The sequence below is a fragment of the Callorhinchus milii genome, unplaced genomic scaffold (genome assembly GCF_018977255.1).
Source record: "Callorhinchus milii isolate IMCB2004 unplaced genomic scaffold, IMCB_Cmil_1.0 Scaffold1, whole genome shotgun sequence".
Taxonomy (NCBI): domain Eukaryota; kingdom Metazoa; phylum Chordata; class Chondrichthyes; order Chimaeriformes; family Callorhinchidae; genus Callorhinchus; species Callorhinchus milii.
In genome coordinates this window covers 41,466,527-41,486,089 of record NW_024704742.1, presented here as the reverse complement: position 1 = coordinate 41,486,089, position 19,563 = coordinate 41,466,527, and the positions used below count along the sequence as shown (strand labels likewise).

Below are 19,563 nucleotides of genomic sequence, written 5' to 3'. Positions count from 1 at the left end.
TGTTCTGGAAATATTGTCTAGCACCAGCCATTGCCACTAATGGCTCAAATAATGATCTAATTCTAACAGCTTTAAAATATTTTCATATAAAAATTGTTTGCTGTATCCCGATCCAATAAACATTGTCTTTTTTCACAAATTTCAAACTTCTCTGGTTACATTTCACCACAAGTTATGGTTTGCTTGTTCAGAAATTACCCTGACTTTTACCTGCCACCACATATTTCTTTTTGGTGTAAGAATTCCTGAATGTATCTACAGGACAACGCTGTTGTAACTTTGAGTTTCATGTCCATGTGAACACCACATTACAACAACTTGCATTTATATTGCGCCCTCCATGCTAGGCGGTGTCTCAGGGCGCTTGACATTGGCGGAGCCCGACGCTGAGCCAGGGGGAGGTGGAAGGTGACCGTAGGCTTGGTTGAAGAGGAAGCTCTTCAGGTGCGACCTGAAGATGGGGAAGGAGGGGGCAACGCGAAGGGGTTGAGGGAGGGAGTTCTAAAGTTTCGGGGTGTAGTGGCTGAAGACATGGCTGCTCATGGTGGAGCGGAGGATTTGGGGGATATGGAGGAGGCTGGACCCAGTAGAGAGGAGGCAGAGGGTACTCCTGTGAGGAGAGGAGTTTAGAGGGATAGGGGGGTACCAAGGAATGGAGGGATTTAAACACTAGAGTGAGGATCTTGAAGTCCAGCTGCTTTGTGACAGGAAGCCAGTGGAGTTTGGCAAGAACTGGAGAAATCAGAGTATAACGTTTGATGCTGGTGAGAATTCAGGCGGTGGAGTTTTGAATGAGCTGAATTTTGTGAAGAGTGGAGGAGGGTGTTAGAGTAGTTTCGACAGCTTTTATGATGAGGTATTATCGGAGACGGCCAATGTGGCGGAGGTGGAAGAAAGCGTTTATATTATAAGTGTTTGGGTGGTGGGGAATGGCTGCTGGTCCCGCTTCCAGGTTATCACCTTTGGTGTGAGCAGGCCAGCTTCCTGTATGTGCATGTAGCTTTTAGAAAGTCGTCCAGTAAACTGACTGCAGTTGTGAACCCGTGCCAAAAGTGAGGCCTTATAGATTAAACAAAGGAGCTCTGTCATTGGATATTGCAAACACTATCTGGCAAAATAAATTGTATTTGATTTTGTGCAATTAGTTGGTCAGGAATAAAGAGTTGAGTACATAAATCAATTTACTTGTGCTATTACTACATCAACCAATTTTTGCAATAACATTCTCCTCAAGGTGTTGCAAAGAATAATGTACACTTAAAAAAAATTACTGCTTTAATAGTAGTGCCAAAATGTTTGTAATCTTGAGCTGTACACGTGGGTGTCATCAATTAATCACATACCAGTGTATCAGTATATTTAATTTGTAATGTGGAGGCTAAATGATGAGCAGTAAATTGCATACTTCCTTATTCTTTGATTGCGGCTCACTTCCTTCTCTTTGATTGTTGCTCACTCCGTAAATTGTTGCCAGTGGGACTTTTCTCTTGTGAACTTTAATCGAACTGAACATCAATCTCGCTTGATTCCAGGTTTCACTCATGGAAGTCTTTACAAAAATTCAATGTAAATCACTTGTATATTTAGCGATAAAAAGTGGCACTTTAGCTTTCACAGCTGAAGTTTGTTGTTGTGCATGTATTTAGATGCAGTCATTATGATCCTTGCTGACATTGTATTTTTTTTGCAGGGTTTGAAAGCATCTTAGAAGGGCTTTATGGACCAAGGCTACTCAGAGACCTCAGTTTATTTGATGGTAATATGTTTATTTTTCTGAATATCAATATGTGGAGGTATTTTTTTCTTGATTATGGTAAGATTGAAGTGTTAGTGTGTATTTGATATAAACTTGAAATTCTGGGTATTAGACTGAGTTTTTTTTAAATCAAGTGTATGTACTTGTTCTATATGCTGTACCTTGCATTCATCTGTGTGAACGTAATTTGCCATTGATTATCCCAGGCTTCATATTTTGTTGTACATTTTATTAAATCTTGACTCCCTCTTCTGTTTCCAGTTTCCCACTTCCTCCAGCTAAATTTTATCTTGCAATCATTCGGAATAGAGGTTATTTAGTTATACAATGGGGACCCAAATATGTGCACTGATTGGGATAATTGTGGATATGAAAACAATGTGTACATTTGGTTATCACACAAAATATGGAAGTATTAAAAGCTTCAATCAAGTATTATCACAATCGTACCATTTTGTGCCTCCATCTTTTGCACAGTCCCAACTTATTTCCCTTTCTCCCCCATTCATTTGTAAAGTTTGATCCAACTTTGTGTCTTTCTGTCCCTCAGCCTTCCGATCAGCAGTTAGGTGCCTTATTTTGCCGTGAGAGTAAGAGTATCCAAACCAGACACACTTCTACATATATATTGCACATAGAAATTTCCTTGCACCAGGAATAGAATGTGCACTCTCTCCCTGGAGGGGCACACTCTGTGCAAGTTAGCAAGAGCCAAGGCTTGGGGACTCCAGAGTGTGCATTGCGGTACTGCTGGAGTTTAACCAACTAAAACCATACAGCTTGCCATTGAGATTTTTCAATTCCTTCCTGACTGCACTCTTGCCGTTAGTACTAGAGGTTTTTTTTTAGCAATCTATTTTAAATCTGCTGCTGTGTCCCCTTGAGTTTACTCTTGGCTTCCCTCTTTTTTTAAAAAAAGCTTGCATCTGATAAGTCTTGTAGTCTGTGCAATGATCACCCTCTACTTTCTCCCTACAAGTTTCTAAAGCTTCCTTTATTCTTAGAATGGTGCATCGCAGAAGTGGGTTTTTTGGCCCATATTCTGTGTTGAGATTTTTCTCCATTTGCTGCCTCCTCTAATTACACTGTCCTGTATACTCCCCATGCTTTACAATGGTCCCATTTTTTTTCAAACATATACTTGTATTCCTTTACTCTACTTGTACTTCATCGGGGAAATAATGTATTACTATTTACCAAATTGAAGATGAAGATGATCATTCCCATTTTTTGATTGTATTAAAGTTAGTTTTTGTCTGATGGTTCAAAGTTAAATGGAGTCTTTTCTCTTGTAATCCCCCTCCTAATTCATAATTTACCTTCATTCGCTACTCATCCTATTGTTTACTTCGTTGTTGTAGCACCAATTAGTTGTCATAGGCCCGTATCATATTCTATTCGATTCTATTTTGGAAAGTGCATGGATGTTTTTTTCTGAAAGTTGTTATATAAATGCAAGTTTTCCCCTTTATCTTCTCAGTTGCAGTAAAAAAAAGCACAACTTTCTCTTCAGAACATAAACTCCTCTTCCCTGGTAATATATTAAAGTAATGCACATTAAGACTAATTCAGGTGATTACTATGATAGTTGTTAATGTTTGTACGGTGTTAGTCAATCGACAGGGCACCAACAGCTGCCAGTTCCAAAAGAAAGAAACCTTATATGTGTAGCATCTTAGTGGATCTACAACCCATTTTTTTCATTATTTTATAGCTTTCCAATAATGGGATTCCCACAAACTATGCAATACTCTGGCCTAACTAAGATTTTGTACAAGTTTAATGTTGCCTTTTTGCTTTTGTATTATTCATCTTGATACAAAATCAAGGATTGTTCTCTTTTTGGTGCCCAGATCAATCTTACTTGCATCTTGCCAATTCATGTGAAGAAAGGTCCATTTGCTTCTCTACTTAGTTAAAATCTCATTATTTAATGTATGTTCTCTCATTCCTTTTACCAAACTCATTTACCAGCTATCTGGTCTTTTTGTTAACCTATTTGTCTTTTTGCTTGTCACTATTTGCCATGACAACAATTTGTCAACACATTTTGTTACTGTTCCCTCAGTTTAAGTTCAGATTGTTTTATACAGAGAGAATATACCGTCTGTATGCTCCCTTTATTGGCATCATCCATAAGCATCGAGTCCATGCTCAACTGTCTCTCTGTCTCTACCTTCAATTCCAAGACCACTGCTGTTCTGATTGATTGCCTGTCAGGCATCAAGTCCTGGATGAGTTCTAACTTTTCTACAGCTTAATGTTCTCCTATTCACTTCAGCACTGACCCCATTCACCTTCACAGATGCTCACTCCACTTCAGAGAGCCAGTTCAGAACCACAGTGCCTTGTTCAACACCCAACTATCCTTCAAACCCTACATCCAAGGCTCCCTCTCGCTCTCCCTTTCCCGAACTCCATAATATTGCCCACCTCCACTACCTCTCCTCCCAGGCTGCTGGGACCCTCATGATCCCAGGATCAACTATTGTATTGGCCTACTCCCTGAACTTGTAGGTGAGCTTTCAACCATCCTGTCCCTTCTCTCTGGAACTCCATTCAACTTGTCCCCTTTCTCCCTACCTTCAAAATCCGCCTTACAGCAACTCCTACACCCGTTACAGTGCGTTGGTTTAGGTTGACTCGGTTATAACATGGTGCTTTGTGTCCATAAGCTCAAACTTGCGTTGTAATTAGATGTGCAAACAGCTGCCAGTCGGGCAGCTAATGTCGCTTCCTATGCAGGATGTAGGTCAGTCAGCACCAGATGTATGGTGCATTTCTAATATAGTATGGATCCACAGTACAACTGCTATAGCAAGAGAGTCAGGCCTGTACTTGCTTTTTGCCCTTGAATCATCTCTTTCCATATGGCCAGATTTGCCTTAATTCTGTGCAATAAGCTTATGTGATAGCTTATCAATGCTAATGTTTAATGTTGCTGACAAATTATTTCAAAGCACTTTCGCTTGGTTTGCTCCTCTTGTACTTTAGCTTAATCCTGTATGTTCTTTATAGTTCACAAACTTCATATAATGCCCAAAATCTCCCTGTGTAACATTGTACATGGTTAGGTAAGTGGTTGCATTAGTTCCAAGTCCAATTGAACATCATTGTGGTATATTTTTCATTTCCCAGCTTTGTGTCTTCCCTTAAAATGAGTAGCAAAGCTGTCAAATTTCAGTGACCAGTGTATCAGACTGAAATTGCAACATTAACTTAAAGCAGTCATGCACTGTGCTTTCTGTTTAAAAACAAATTTAGGCCATTTATAGCTAACTACAAATTTTGATTTTTTTTGTCGATGAGAGGTCTGCAGGTTCCGCACTAGTTTCACGAGGTGGAAGCGCATCCAAAAAGAGAGACCTGAGTTCAATTCCAGGCAGAGGGCGAAACCTTGGGCAAGTTTCCTTACTCCACACAGAGCCTAATAATAATCCCTCCAAAAAAAAAACAATAATTAAATTGGTCATTTTCAATCTACGACTGTTTGTGGGACATTGCTGTGCGCAATTGGCTGCCGCGTTCGCCCACAAATATACAGTCAATTCACTTTACAGTGTGTTCTGTGAAGCGCTTTGGGACGTCCTCCTGACGTGAAAAGCGCTATATCAAATGCAAGGATTATTATTATTATTATTATTGAGGCTCTCTGCACCTGAGGTGACAAGATGCTGATGGGAGTCAAGTCGACAATCAACGAGAGAAAGTTAACTCTCATCCGGGACTAGATGTCTGGCAAATAATCAGTCAGAACAGCGGAGAGGTTCTGGAATCGAGGTGGAGGGAGAGAGCGTCGTCCGCATGCATGTGGAAGTTAACCTCATGCCTACGGGTGACATAGTGAGTGGGAGCATGTAGATGTTAAACAGGAGAGAACCGAGGTTAGACCCCTGAGGAATGCTGCACGTGACAGTCAGGCAGCAGGAGGAGAAGCTGTTGGCAGATGTACAATGGAACCCCGTTATAATGCAGAACGTGAGATCCATCAAATCTTAAACTGACCTGGAGACATGCAATTGAAGTCACTGATCACATGCCTGGTGACTTCACTGCACATGCGCACAGATAGCCAGCTGATTCCTTTGACACGCAAGCGATGACTGTATTTGATATCCACTCAAACAGTCATTAAGCTTTCAGCACCAATGGCTGAACATGTTGCAGTGTGCTGACTCGTATTGAATTGCACCAAAAGTGCTTTCAGCTGGCATTTTGATATAGAGGACCGATTTGGACGATGCAGTGTCGTGATTTTCAGATAAGAAAATTTTGGGGGCCATACCTCAACCACATAGTATCTGATACCACCCTCTAATGAAACACAATATAGCAGAGCTGCATTGTACCTGAGGGCAGTTGGTTCTTGTGGAATCATATAGTAGGAAAGATAAAAGAGTGAAAATTCTCCAGTGCGTAATGGAGAATAGTTTGTAGGAGAGAAACAATAGACAACAAAATAGCTGAGAATACATATTATCTATGTGACAATTGATATGAATGTGGAGTTGCAGAATACCTTTTCAGTACTTGAAAATAGTTTTGTGCTATATTTCTAGATACAGGATTTTTATGATCCATATATTTTTGTATATAAACTTTTGTTATCATTTTATTTTAAGACTGTGAACCTGAAGAAGTGACTGACTGGTCTATGAATGAAAACTGTTCATTTTGTTACTTACGAAGAGAAAAAGTCAAGGTAAGGCCAAAACTGTTTAACTAGCACACGTTCTTACAGTAGGGATTGACATGAGCACTAATGGTGTGTCCTCTGGGTAATGAAAACACTGCGGATTTCAGGTCACTACCCAAATTTTATGTACAGTAGAATCTTGTGTGCTGCATACCAACTAGCAGCATGTCGCTTTTCCATACCAGAAGTGCAATACCAGCAAAAACAGATATGTACAACTTATTCAGAAAGATCAGTTCATGTATTTCCTCATGCAGACATTTGCTATTGTTTTATAAATTATTTCTTAATAATCCTTGTAATTGATATAGGAGTTGTTTCGAAACATTTCAGTGTTTCAGTTAATCGTTATTGTGAAGTAACTATTTGTAGCCAAACATGGCAACCAATTTACTCATAAGCAAGGTCACACAAACAGCCATGCAGTGAATATCCAATTTGTCTTGGCCAGAACACTGGAAAAAAATGTTCTCTCATCCCTTCTAATTTATCATTAACATCCACCAAAACAACCAGATGGGGCTCTGTTTAACATCTAATGTGAAGGATGGCATCTCTGCTGATGCTGAATATTTTTACGAACAACAAAAAAATTACATTTGTATAGCGCCTTTCACTTCAGGAGGATGTCCAAAGGTGCTGAACATGTGGAGCTGCAAATACCTAGCGGGGTGGGGCTTGATGGGCAATGTCAAAAATATTCTTCCTGTTAGTGATCTGTGCTTAACAGTAGTGTGGATGATCTTTGCATTCTAAAAATAAAGATCTTACAAGGTAGGTAATCCTTTTTTGAGCTTCTGCTTACATGTAGCACAGAAAGCCATTGTGCCGGTGCTACCTTTCTGAAGGAGCTATCTATGTTAGTCCCACTGCCCTGGTTTATCAAACATTTGAAAAATTTCCTTTGAAAAGCTGTGGAATCATAGAACTTTTATAGCATATAAAGGTGTAATATATTTCTACTTATGATATCTGAATTGGAACAGTTAGCATGTTTTGAGCAGACTTTTATATACATTATGAACCTGAAAGAATGTGTGAGCTAAAAATACGATAGAGCTAGGCAAAGAAGATCTGGGTTGGTCTATTCTTTTAATCAGGAGGGGAGTGATTGTATGTTTATATGTACTCTTGTTATTTCAAAGTGAGTTTGATCTTATTTTGTAATGCTTTATTGAAAGCATTTTAATATACATACTCTATTGTACTATTACTAGGAGCATGTCTCTTCTATGAGTGCAACACAGACATCTACTGAGGAATCTCCATCTCAGGGGCAGTCCAACACTGAACAACTTGAATGCCAAGCAGACAAGTTTCTTAATGCTATCTTTCACAAAAAAGGTATGATTGTATGCTTATATGTTCTGTTCATCAGAGCTTTTTGAATCTTTTGTGTTCACTGAGATACTTTTAAGATTTTAAATCCAAAGATAATTAGGGTTCAGAAAATCACAAGTGGTGCAATGATGATATAGCTCTGGCTCTATTGGCACTTCATAACACTGGCCAGTGCATGGGAAGTCAAAATGGCCAGCGTTCAGGTCATCATTGCTGACAATGTTGCTTCCTTGTGTGAAGTACATGATCTACATTCCAATCGCACTATAAGCGAACTTGGGTTATAATGAAGTACATTATAACATGGTTCCACTACTTTTAATTGTTTTAGTAATATTTTTGGCATTGCATATTTTATATATAGAAGATATATACTGAGTAATAGTGGATTACAAAAAATGTAAAGTTGGATTATGTGCCTGATAATACCTGAGGTTTTTAATGCGCAAGTGAATTATAAGGTTGTTTGTATACTCCATAAACTGTTAGCCATATTTCAGTAATCTTTATACTCTTCAATGTGATTTTTCATTTATAGTTCTAAAAATAAGTTCAGTGCAAAATCTCCATCTAGTGGTCAAGTGCAGAATGATTTCACTTTCTTATGTTTTCACATTTTTGATAGCTGCATAGGGCAGTTTTCATTGTTTTCTATACTTTTTGCATTTGACAATTTGCTTTTTAGCAATTTATGTACTTGGATTACTTAATCCCTTTGTTTATGTTAGGCCTTTCCCAGTCCTATGATTATATTAACATTAAGATTCGCCCATCATGGGGAATTGGGATGAAAGGATGTGTAATAGATGATATGAGGTGTGCAGTGCTCCTTGGCTCATGCCAGCTTCCCTTTCCTTAAATCATCCCAGAATATGCTCTAAAATCTATTACAATCAGCACATAGTTTTTAAATTAAAAAATGTTTGATGTATTTAAGCAAAGATTTCAATGTTTAGAATCCTCTTGGGATGCCTTGCTCTACCCTCATAAAGGCAGCACAAATAATAGTGCACTGGTTTGCAAAACAAAGCAATTCATGGGGCATGAGGATGAGGAACTGTAATACTAGAAGCCGGTGAAGGTGGAGCATAAGAGCCAGAAGCAGGCTTTTAGCAGGCTCTGATTTTCAGCCAAGAAGAAAGATTATACAAGAATAATGAGCACCTTTTTTCATTAATGTGGCTTTGTTTTATGATTGGGCAGTGGCTTTAATGGGGTGGGGGTTACTGGTTTACTTTCTGAGTGCAATGTGGTATGTTGCTGAGTTGATTCCACTCCTACCTAGCATTATTTTACAAACGACTCCTCTCTCTGCCCTGTCGGTGTCCTCAGCTTTGTATTTGGCCCTTCTTTTCCTCCATGTACTCAGGTACATCATCCGCAGATATGGTGTATGTGGATAATGCCAAACTACCTTTCTGCTTCCATCCTTGAATCCAGGACCATTGTTGTTCTGACAGACTCCTTGCAGACATCAAGTTCTGGATGAACCTTAATTTTCTTTGACTAAATTTTGACAAACCTGAACCTATTTTCACCTACTATATTGACCTCCCCCATTGCTTACTTCAATTTACAGGGCCAATACTAAATTTTGGCTCTTTGTTTGCCCCTTGCCTATTACAGCTCCTTTACATTTTTGATATCGTCTCTGATCAAGTCTGCCATCCTCCATCTCCAAAACATTTTTGAGCTGTAGCCCTTTCTCATTCCCAATACAACCAAAATGAATGCAGTGGCTTAATAGGTCTCTGTATTTTTCGCCTAGTCTCTTCACAAACTTATACCTCAGTATTATCTGCAAACTTAGAAATATTCCCCTCTTTTTTGTATCCAGGTCATTATAATATAATAATAGGATAAAAACTAAGACCCGCAAAACCATTCCCTGAGGGACACCACTTATCACTGGCATCAGAAAACATCCCTTTTACACCAATGTTCTACCACCAACCTCCCACCTATTGCCTTTAACTCCTTGGGCCTAAAATTTAGCTGCTAATCTTCTAATGTAATCAATATAAAAGACATCCACCAATCTGCTTTTAACCACTATGTTTGGTCTGTCAAAGAACCTGGATTTGTGAGACATCATGTACTTGACTTTGCCCGATTTGTGCATCTTTATCCAGCTAGATGTTCAGTAAAATGTCCTAGCTAGATAAGCAATAGGCAATTGACCAGACAGTGCTTACAATGGCAAGCTATCCTGCTTTAGCTGATTAAATTGTTGTAGTACCCCAACATAGCGTGGATTGAAGAGTGGCTAACGGGTAGAAAATAGAGAGTAGGGATAAACAGGTCATTCTCGAATTGGCAGGATGTGACTAGTGGATTGCCATAAAGATCAGTGCTTGGGCCTCAGCTATTTACAATTTATATCAATGATCTAGATGAGGACATTGAATGTAACATATCTAAATTCGCAGATGACACTAAACTAGGTGGGAGAGTAAGCTCTGAGGATGATGCAAAAAGATTGCAATGGGATATAGATACGCTAGGGGAGTAAGCGAGTAGGTGGCAGATGGAATTTAATGTGGGGAAGTGTGAAGTTATTCACCTAGGTAGAAAAAATAGAAAAAAAGGTTATTTTCTAGAGGGGGAGAGATTAGATAGTATTAGTGTTCAGAGGGATTTGGGTGTCCTTGTACACCAGTCTCAAAAAGTTAGTTTGCAGGTGCAGCAAGCAACTAAGAAGGCGAACGGCATGTTAGCGTTCATTGCAAAAGGTTTAGAGTACAAGAGTAGGGAAGTCTTACTGCAACTGTATAGGGCTTTGGTGAGACCGCACCTGGAGTATTGTGTGCAGTTTTGGTGTCCTTATTTAAAAAAGGACATACTTGCCCTAGAGGGGGTGCAGCGTAGATTCACTCGGTTAGTTCCTGGGATGAGGGGACTGACCTATGAGGATAGGCTGAATAAACTAGGGCTGTATTCTCTAGAGTACAGAAGAATTAGGGGAGATCTTATTGAAACATGTAAGATTCTTAAAGGGCTGATAAAGCAGCCACTGAGGGTCTGTTTCCCCTGGTAGGAGAATCTATAACCAGGGGTCACAGTCTTAAAATTAAGGGTCAGTCTTTTAGAACAGAGTTGAGGAAACATTTCTTCACTCAGAGGGTAGTGAATTTATGGAATTCACGACCCCAGAAGGCTGTAGATGCTCAGTCCTTGAACATCTTCAAGGCTGAGACTGATAGATTTTTAAAAAACAGGGATTAGGGGATATGGGGATAGGGCAGGTAATTAGAGTTAGGTCTGAAGATCAGCCATGATCTTATCGAATGGCGGGGCACAGGCTCGAGGGGCCGAATGGCCTATTCCTGCTTCTTATTCTTATGTTCTTATATATTTTGCGGTTCCACAAGCGTTTCCTCTCAACAACCTGTGACGTACTTTCCGGAATTAGGTCAGCAGGGTGTGTCCTTCCTACGTTCACATTCCACTCCAAATACAAGGAAATGTCCATATGTAGGTTGCGAGTACACGTAGAACTGTCTGGTTCCTATATTCTTAAGCATGGTGATGTTCTAGATGTGACTGGCGCTCAGCTGTCAAAAAACGTTCAGTGTTTCTGTGCTTGATGATAGATTCCAGCAATTTGTCCACCACTGATGTTTACTATTAATAATAATTCTCGCCTTTGGCATAGCTCTTTTCACAAAGCTTTTCACTGTGAAGTACAGTGACTATTTTTATAGCCAGAAACAGCCAATTTGTGCACAGCAGTGCCCCACAAGCAGTCATAAAGCGATTGACCATTTATTGTTTGGGGAATTGTTGGTCAGGACACTAGGACTGACTTCTTTTTTTGAATAGTGCCTTGGATCTATAATGTCCACCTGAACGGACAGATAAGATCTTGGTTTAATGCCTCATTTGAAGGACGGCCCTTCCAACAATGCAGTGTGCTCCCATTCTGGATTGAGTTCAATATCCCAACATGGGACTTGAACCCACAATCTTCTGAGACGAGAGTGCTACTATCTTAGCCAGGCTGACTACTGTACTCACTACAAGTACAGGCCTACACTTCCTCTATTGAATGGTGAGGTTACTTTTGCTCTCCTCCAATTTTCTCATACAATTCCTGAATTTATTCTGAACCACCCTTTCTCTTATGCTTGTACTCCACAGCTGTATTTGTACACTGTTGGACTTTAAAAGTTATTTAAGCTTATTGAAATTTGCGTGAAGTTGATCATTGCTGGTGCTCTACCATTGGTCTTTGTAGCATCTGGACAAGCTGAGCAATATTATAGCATGCTTGCAATTCATTATTAAATTGGATAGCTAGATTAAATCAAATGTATTATTGTTTTTGTAATTGGTGCATGATGGGCTCATAATTCAATATAGATATGTAAGCAAAGATGAAACTAATGTATTTGCATGGCTTATAACTGTAAAAATAGAATTTATTCAGGATTAGTTGGTGTTACGAATTTAATTGTAAACATTTCTGAATTTAAAACCATTTTCAGACCTTCCTCAGAACTGTGATCGCAACATTCCTCTAGTTGCTCAGGAAATAATGAAAAGAATGATTCGCCAGTTTGCAATTGAATATGTATCAAGAAATAGTCGCATTCAAGAAAACCAGACTGAATTATCCATTGCACCAGTTTTGGTTCCGAATGATCCTCCTCCAAACCAAACCCAGAACTCCTTTCAGCAGGAACAGGATGGACCATTAGACCTCACTGTGAATAAAAATCAACAGAAAAATGTTCAACAAGGTAACTTTTAAAATTTGCTTGTTTTATCGCATATTTGTGTATTTTTAATATATATGGGGTGCCTTATGATGGGGTTCTCTTCTGTGGTGTTTGGGTAAAATAACATTCACACACAACACATAATAGGCCCTATTTATAAATTGGTCAACTTTCCAAGAGTTTTAAAAAAATCGCTGACTTGGATGGGAAGAATCCTGTACATAATATACAGTAAGAAATATTGACTGGGATTTGATGACTTGGAAGTCAGCCATTGTTTGGCATGTGCATAAACCTAAGGGGCACAGGAACAAAAGGATCTATAGATTCAAATTCACAGGACTCTCAAAGTAGCAGCATAGGTGGACAAGGCCATAAATAATGAACATAGAGTCCTTGGCTTTATGTCCAGAGGAATAGAATATAAAAGTATGGAATTAATAAATTATATAAATATTTATATTTGAAACTTTGGTTATAACATATTTGGAAAACAGTGTACAGTTGTGGCACCAAATTACAGGATTGATATTGCAGCATTGAAGATAGTACAAGGTTGTAACCAGTGATGAGAGTATACAACTATCAAGAAAGATTGGAAAGTTGGAGCTTTTCTCTCTAAAGCTGGGACGATTAGAAGAAACCTGATGGAGATGTTTTAAGATTTCAAGGGATTCGATAAGTTGGATGTTGATGGGCTGTTTCCACTTGGTGTCGAGTCCAAAACAAGAGAACATAAATAAGATGGTTAATACTAGATTTACTGGAAGTTTAGGAGTAATTTCTTCACACAGAGGATGATGAGAATGTAGAACTTAATGCTGCAAGCTGTGTTTTGAAGCAAAAGAAGATCAATGCATTGAAACTTGATGCATACTCGAGGGAAAAGGGAATAGAGGGGTATAGGAGAGGGGCATACATGAAGGAGAAGGGCCATCTCAAGACCCTCCTCTTCGACCACGCCTTTGGTCACCCTCCTACCCCTACCCTACTTGCCCTCCACCCCTCCTGATCCCAACTCCTAGCTCCGGTCCAAATCCCTGACTGTCCAGCACCTTGGGATGTCCTACTGATAGGAACATTTGTTGTTATTGTTGTAAAGGGACATAGTAGAGTGGAATAGAAAGGATGGAGGCTTGTGTGGAGTATAAACCAGTCTATGGGCATTATGCAGTTGGTGACGACTGTATGCCAATGACCAGGGCCAATAGAAAATTGCAGAAATATTTGACAAATTTTGTGGGAAATTGCAGGGAATTTGTTTGTGCTGTTGAGAGGTACATTTTACAGCCAACCTACTATAGGGCTCCAGGAGGTCACCACCTCCTACTCTGAGCCGGCAACCGCACAGCGACACAGAGGGATGCACACACACTCAGAGAGAGAGAGATGCACACACTCACAGACACGGGGAGAGACGCACACACTCGCAGACACACAGATGATCTGAACAGTGGGGCCTCGGGCTGAGCAAAGCCCATTTCCCGCTTGCACCGTGCGTGCTCGCCCAGAGCCGCCCTGCCCGCAGTAGCGTTATTGTGTAAACAGACAGCGGTAGAGTGCAGAGGCCTGGGGCACCGAGCATACTGCGTTTCTACAGGTTTGTAGCGGAGAGGGGTGTTTCTAGCTGATTCTGAGGGAATATTGCGGCCGCACTTTTCTATTTGACCAGCCAATGACCAAGAAATCTGCCTTTTTGTGACCTATGCAGTACCCAATTTATACCGGGGAAATCCAGTTATAGAGATTGACATTGACAATTGTGCTGCATGGAATTCTGAACTTTTTCGCATGTTACCATAGTGGAATTAAGTTTGCTTCACTAGTATTGATATTCTTAATATTTTGAAACTCCCGTGCCTTCCCAAGCCTACTGTAAAATGTGTGGTAGTTCTTGTATTAGATAAAAATTGCATTTGATATAGCACTTTATCATGTCTTCGAGACGTCTCAAAGTGCTTCACAGAATATACTGGGCCAAACACGGCAGCGAATTGTGCACAGTAATGTCCCACAAACAGTCATGGATTGAAATGACCAATTTATTATTATTATTCTTTTGGAGAAATTATTATCCCCGGAAAAGCGATCCGCCGATCGACTAACAACTGGGTTCCTACTTACTGCTAGGTAAACAGAGGAATGTGGAGTAAGGAAACGTGCCCAAAATTTCGCCCTGCCGAGAATCGAACCCAGGTCTCTCGCTTGCGAGGCGAATGCTCTAACCACTGAGCTACAGGACTCCACAATAAAGATGAGCAATGACCCATTTTGTTTGGGGAATAGTTGGCCAGATACCGGGAGAAGGTCCCTTCATATTGAGGAGTCCTAACACCAATGTGGCACACCACTAATGATTCTCTGCCAATTGGGGGTGGGGGGTGGTCCTTCGTTCCTACTTACTGCCAGCTGTTATTCAACTATATGGATATCTTCTTTGCCACCTTTCCATCTATTTCATATGATTTATTTTTCCAGAAATTTCTCTTGCATTTCTTCAGCTAACTCCTGCCTAAAATCCAAATCTCCCTTATCCACATTCTTTACTTTTTCAGAGAATTCAAATTAGTCCAACATGATCTTCCTTTTATAAATCCATACTGGTATTCCTTATCAGATCTATTTTTTCTAATTATTCCACGAAGAAGTCTTATGACTGCAATTAGCTTCCTTATAAATAACAAGAGTCTCATCGCCTTTCCTTAAACAATTGTTTATTGCCTTAAACGACAATCCTCTAGGACAGCTCCCATATGTATACACATTTGAAAAATGTTGTCAATCTCTTACTTATTGACATCCCTCAGATTTCTTGGATACATCTCATTCAAAAAAAATCTTGACATCAAATGAGGTTGATTTATTTCCACCCTCCTATAAGCACTAAGGCGAAATATTTAATTATCTGCTGTTGATGCTCAGCTATCGCATTACCTTCCTGAGCTCCCAGCAGTCCCACTTCTTCCTTAACCATCCTCTAATCATTATTGTACTATTTGGTATTACTCTTAATGTTCTTCTTCAGTCTTTATACATAATGTGCAATTTCCTAACCCAAGTGGTGTAATTCTCTCATTGATGTATGGACAACTGATTTGAATGATGATCCACATTACACCACCAGGTCTCGTCATAAATGAGATATTCAGTCTGGAGAAATCTATAGGCTGTATTTATACAGAGCCTATTCAAAAATTTAATATGATAGATTGCCTTTTAAAATTAAAACTTCTATAAAACCTTTATCAAGACATCATAATCCATGAAAGGCACTAGCCACTTGGTTGAGCTTTCTTGTGGTTTCTCTTAAGGGTTCTGTATTTTCTATACTTTAAAAATCTTCACCTATGTTTGGCAGCCACAGATCAGTAAAATCTGTTTCAATTTTTGGAGAAATTATGATTTTCAGTCATAAGTTTAAGAATAAGGATTTTTATTGTCCTGCAGGATTCCTTTGGTTCAACAGATTTTAAAATGTAGTATGCACTACATGATTTGCATTCCAGCTTGATGGATGTGATTGAGGAAAGTATCTTATGCAATGCATGGTGATACTCTGGTTGTATTTACCTCCCTTACCTACAGTTGAGGAAAATGACTGGTAAATAATTTGAATTAGTCTTTTGTAAGCATGGCAAACCTATTTCTAGCATATGACTATATAGTGGGGAATATTTAAATTTAATGGAAAAAAGCATGACATGAAAACCATCCCATGACCATTGATGAAAAGAACCTCTCCAATTTTCTTTTGAATTCCTTTGATTAACATTTTAGGTTTATATAGAATCTTAATGCATGTCCTTCCTAATCTTTTACAGTTCTTGAAATAGTCCTGAATTAGTCTGGCAAGTAACTATAACAGCAGCAAGTCACTCTTTATGAACAGCAGGTGGAGATTTTACATTAAGTAAATTGTTGTCCTTTTGCATGTTATTCTCAATTTTTTGCTTTCTTTCATATGTACTTTTGTCTTTTTCCCTATTGCTTTTTATATTTTTCCTGTCATGCGATGGTCAAAAATACAATATCTATCTAAGATGTAAGAAGAGTGAAATCTATTCAAACTTGATTAGTATGTACTCGAGAAAGGCAAAAGTTTTACTTTGGTGATCTATGGTCAAATAAATTAAACTATTGAACAAAAGAAAAAAAAGTATACAATGGCAAGTTTGGAGTTTCGAAGGAATTTAGTAGGTGGATCTGGCGAGAGCAGCTTTTGAGGAATCAAGGCAGGAGGTGACAAAGGTGAGGGTTTCAGTGACTTTGGGGTGAGAGTGTTGGAGGCAGTCCAGCAGAGGTGGAGAAAAGTAGTCCTGGTCAGGAACTAAATGTGTGGTAGAAAGGAAAAGTGGTGATCAAATCAGACTCAGGTTGTACACAGGTTTGGTAAGTTTGATAGTCCAGGGAGGTTGCAGAAATCGGAGCTGGTGTGAGGGCTTCGGGGTGTATGTTCACTTATATACTGCAGTTAGCAAAAGCATGTACTGCCACCTTGTGTTCAATCAAACCGATTACTATCTTAAGAATTACATACAACAGAATGAGAGAAAATGTTGAACATAATAACAATGTGCTCTTTCACAATTTAATTAAATTGTTTAATATTTTCAGTTAAAACTTCCTTTTAGTTTGTTGACATAAAGTAGCACTACACCCCTTCCTGTTCAGTGGACTTGTTTTGCTACAGTAATGTCAAAGATTGCATAGGTCTGCTTGCTGGGAAGTTATTCTGTTGCCCTGTAATTGTAAACTAACACAGAATGCTTAAATTGTAAACTTTGTTCTGTTAGCATATGATTTCCTGTTATTCCTCATCTCTTTATTGGTCGATTAGAAGATAGATCTGAAATGGGTTTTGGTCAATTCAACCAAATTTACATTTTGAACAGACCAAGTAATTTTAAATCTAGAAATAAAATGCAAGTCTGTTGTAACTATATCCTGCTGTAACAGGCCTGTGATCTTGAGATATTGTGCCCTAAACCTAAATTCAGGAATGCCAGATTATCTTGCAACTGAAATTAGAGATTTTAATTAGCCATCGGAGCCACAAATAGTTCACATTTTTTTGATTTAGCATTAGTGACAATTCTGTGTCTGTTGGTTTGCAACAGCATAATTTATTTGAGGCAGAACAAGGCAAGCTAGAAAATTTTACTTGAACAGTTTATAATGCTAGAGAAATAATGAAAATTAAGAATCATGGGCAAATGTAATGTGTCTTATGATAGTGAGACACAGAAAGATACATTTTTAATACTTTGTGCTGCATTAGTTACGGTAGTTTGATGGTGAATCAGGGCACAGCCAATTGACCTCAGTGTCCAAGACTGGTGTGAAAGAAAAAGTCAGGACATCTGCACCTGGAGCGCAATAAGATTATATCGCAGATGCAGGTTAAGAACATCTGTATTCTAAGCTTTGTAAACGATCAGTTGGACCACCCTGCTCTAGAACATGTGGAGTTTGGCGGGGGTGATCATAATGGACGCAGAGACTGAAGTTGGAAAAGGGATATGCTGCAGACTCATAAGTTGTATGAGCTACAACTTAGCTAGGGATTTCCCTACAAGATAGGAAAGTTTGTGAGGAGAGAATTGAAGTCCAGTCTTGAGGTGGTGAAAGTGTGGATAAATTGATGGTGAAATGAAGGAGTAGGAGTGCAACGTTCTGGAGATCTGGCAACCTCAAGTAGTGAATTAGAGGAAGGATCAGGAACCAGCATGTTACAAAAGCATGGATTTATTGCAGATATTAACAACTGGAACATCTGATACAGTTGCCCACACCAGATTTAATGATGGGTAAACTTCTAGAAGCAGGTTCATAGAGGCCTATTTGTAGTCCCTACAGGTATAGAGCTGACCCAGGAACTTCACTCTGGTATAATATCTAACCAATGGTCGAGTTCTTACACAACCCACATACATAAGAGAGAGCAGTGGATTGGTGGTGGTGGGGAGAGAATACAGAAAGTTAAAGTGAAAAACAGACCTCAGTAGAGAGAAAATAACTTACAAAACTTTTGAAGAATATTAAATAATCCTTGGATTTGACATAATGCCTTATCACATCTTTGAGATGCCTCAAAGTACTTCATAGGATGTATTGTAAAGTGGTTTGTGTATTTTGTGGGCAAAATTTGAGTTATTGATAATTTATTGACGTGAAAATGTATCTCTGGTATAAATTTGCCAATTTAATCTACATGAATTTTAATTGCTTTAAAAATTTTCAAAATCATTAATCCCAAGATTTTTATGTATTAGCAGATGGAGTGCTTGATCTATCTACAAAGAAGAATAGTGTAATTTCCACAATATCAACCGGACCTAGTCCTACACCAACCACTGTAAAATTATCAGGGTAAGTATAACTGAAGACAGTAATGTGGTTCTTTACATTCTTACATATTTTAAACAAACATGTTTACCAAGGATGCATCAGACATTTATGTGTAGATTGACACCGCTGTCTCACAATTGTATTACTGTTAACTCTGTGATCGTTAATTAGCCTCAGTTTTCAAGCACCTTGACAAAACTGTTAAGGCTTAATACAGGATGAGTTTGGTAAACTGTCATTACTGTACTTATATTTTACAAAGCTCTGGATTGTATGCATATTTTAAACAATTTGCAGAAAGTAAGAATGTCAAGTAGCAAGGTGTTAACTTATCAGTATATTCTGTCTGGGACAGTGTGCATTAAGGAAGCAAATTGTATAAAAGCTTGTAAAGTTCACATAATATTTTACACCTATGAAAGAAGGATGTATTCCTAAAGAATGGAACAGTTCTAATAATGTGTGTGGCAGTTGTTCAATTGTGCCTTGGCTAATCTAGGTTTCTGAAAGTTCTTGCATCTAGTTAAATGTTTATGGGTATACTTGTCAGTAAGAAATGTCGTGATTCAGGACAACCAAGCATTGCTTGTAGCCTGTCAGTATTAGCATACAGCCAATACTGTTCTAAATTACTGCATATGCATAGTGATGCATATCTTACGTATTTACACATGTGAATTTCATTATAAATCATGAAATGA

General features: G+C 38.8%; 1 protein-coding gene across 2 annotated transcripts in view; it reads left to right on the top strand.

Moving 5' to 3' along the window:
• lcorl (ligand dependent nuclear receptor corepressor-like) overlaps nucleotides 1–19,563 on the top strand; it is a 51,329-nt gene that overhangs the window by 19,052 nt on the left and 12,714 nt on the right. For both annotated transcript variants that reach the window (XM_007889032.2, XM_042340924.1), the window contains exons 2-6: nucleotides 1,691–1,756; nucleotides 6,379–6,458; nucleotides 7,670–7,796; nucleotides 12,281–12,535; nucleotides 18,787–18,883. In XM_007889032.2, the coding sequence (XP_007887223.1) occupies nucleotides 1,691–1,756; nucleotides 6,379–6,458; nucleotides 7,670–7,796; nucleotides 12,281–12,535; nucleotides 18,787–18,883 (625 nt within the window). The remainder of the gene's footprint in view (nucleotides 1–1,690; nucleotides 1,757–6,378; nucleotides 6,459–7,669; nucleotides 7,797–12,280; nucleotides 12,536–18,786; nucleotides 18,884–19,563) is intronic.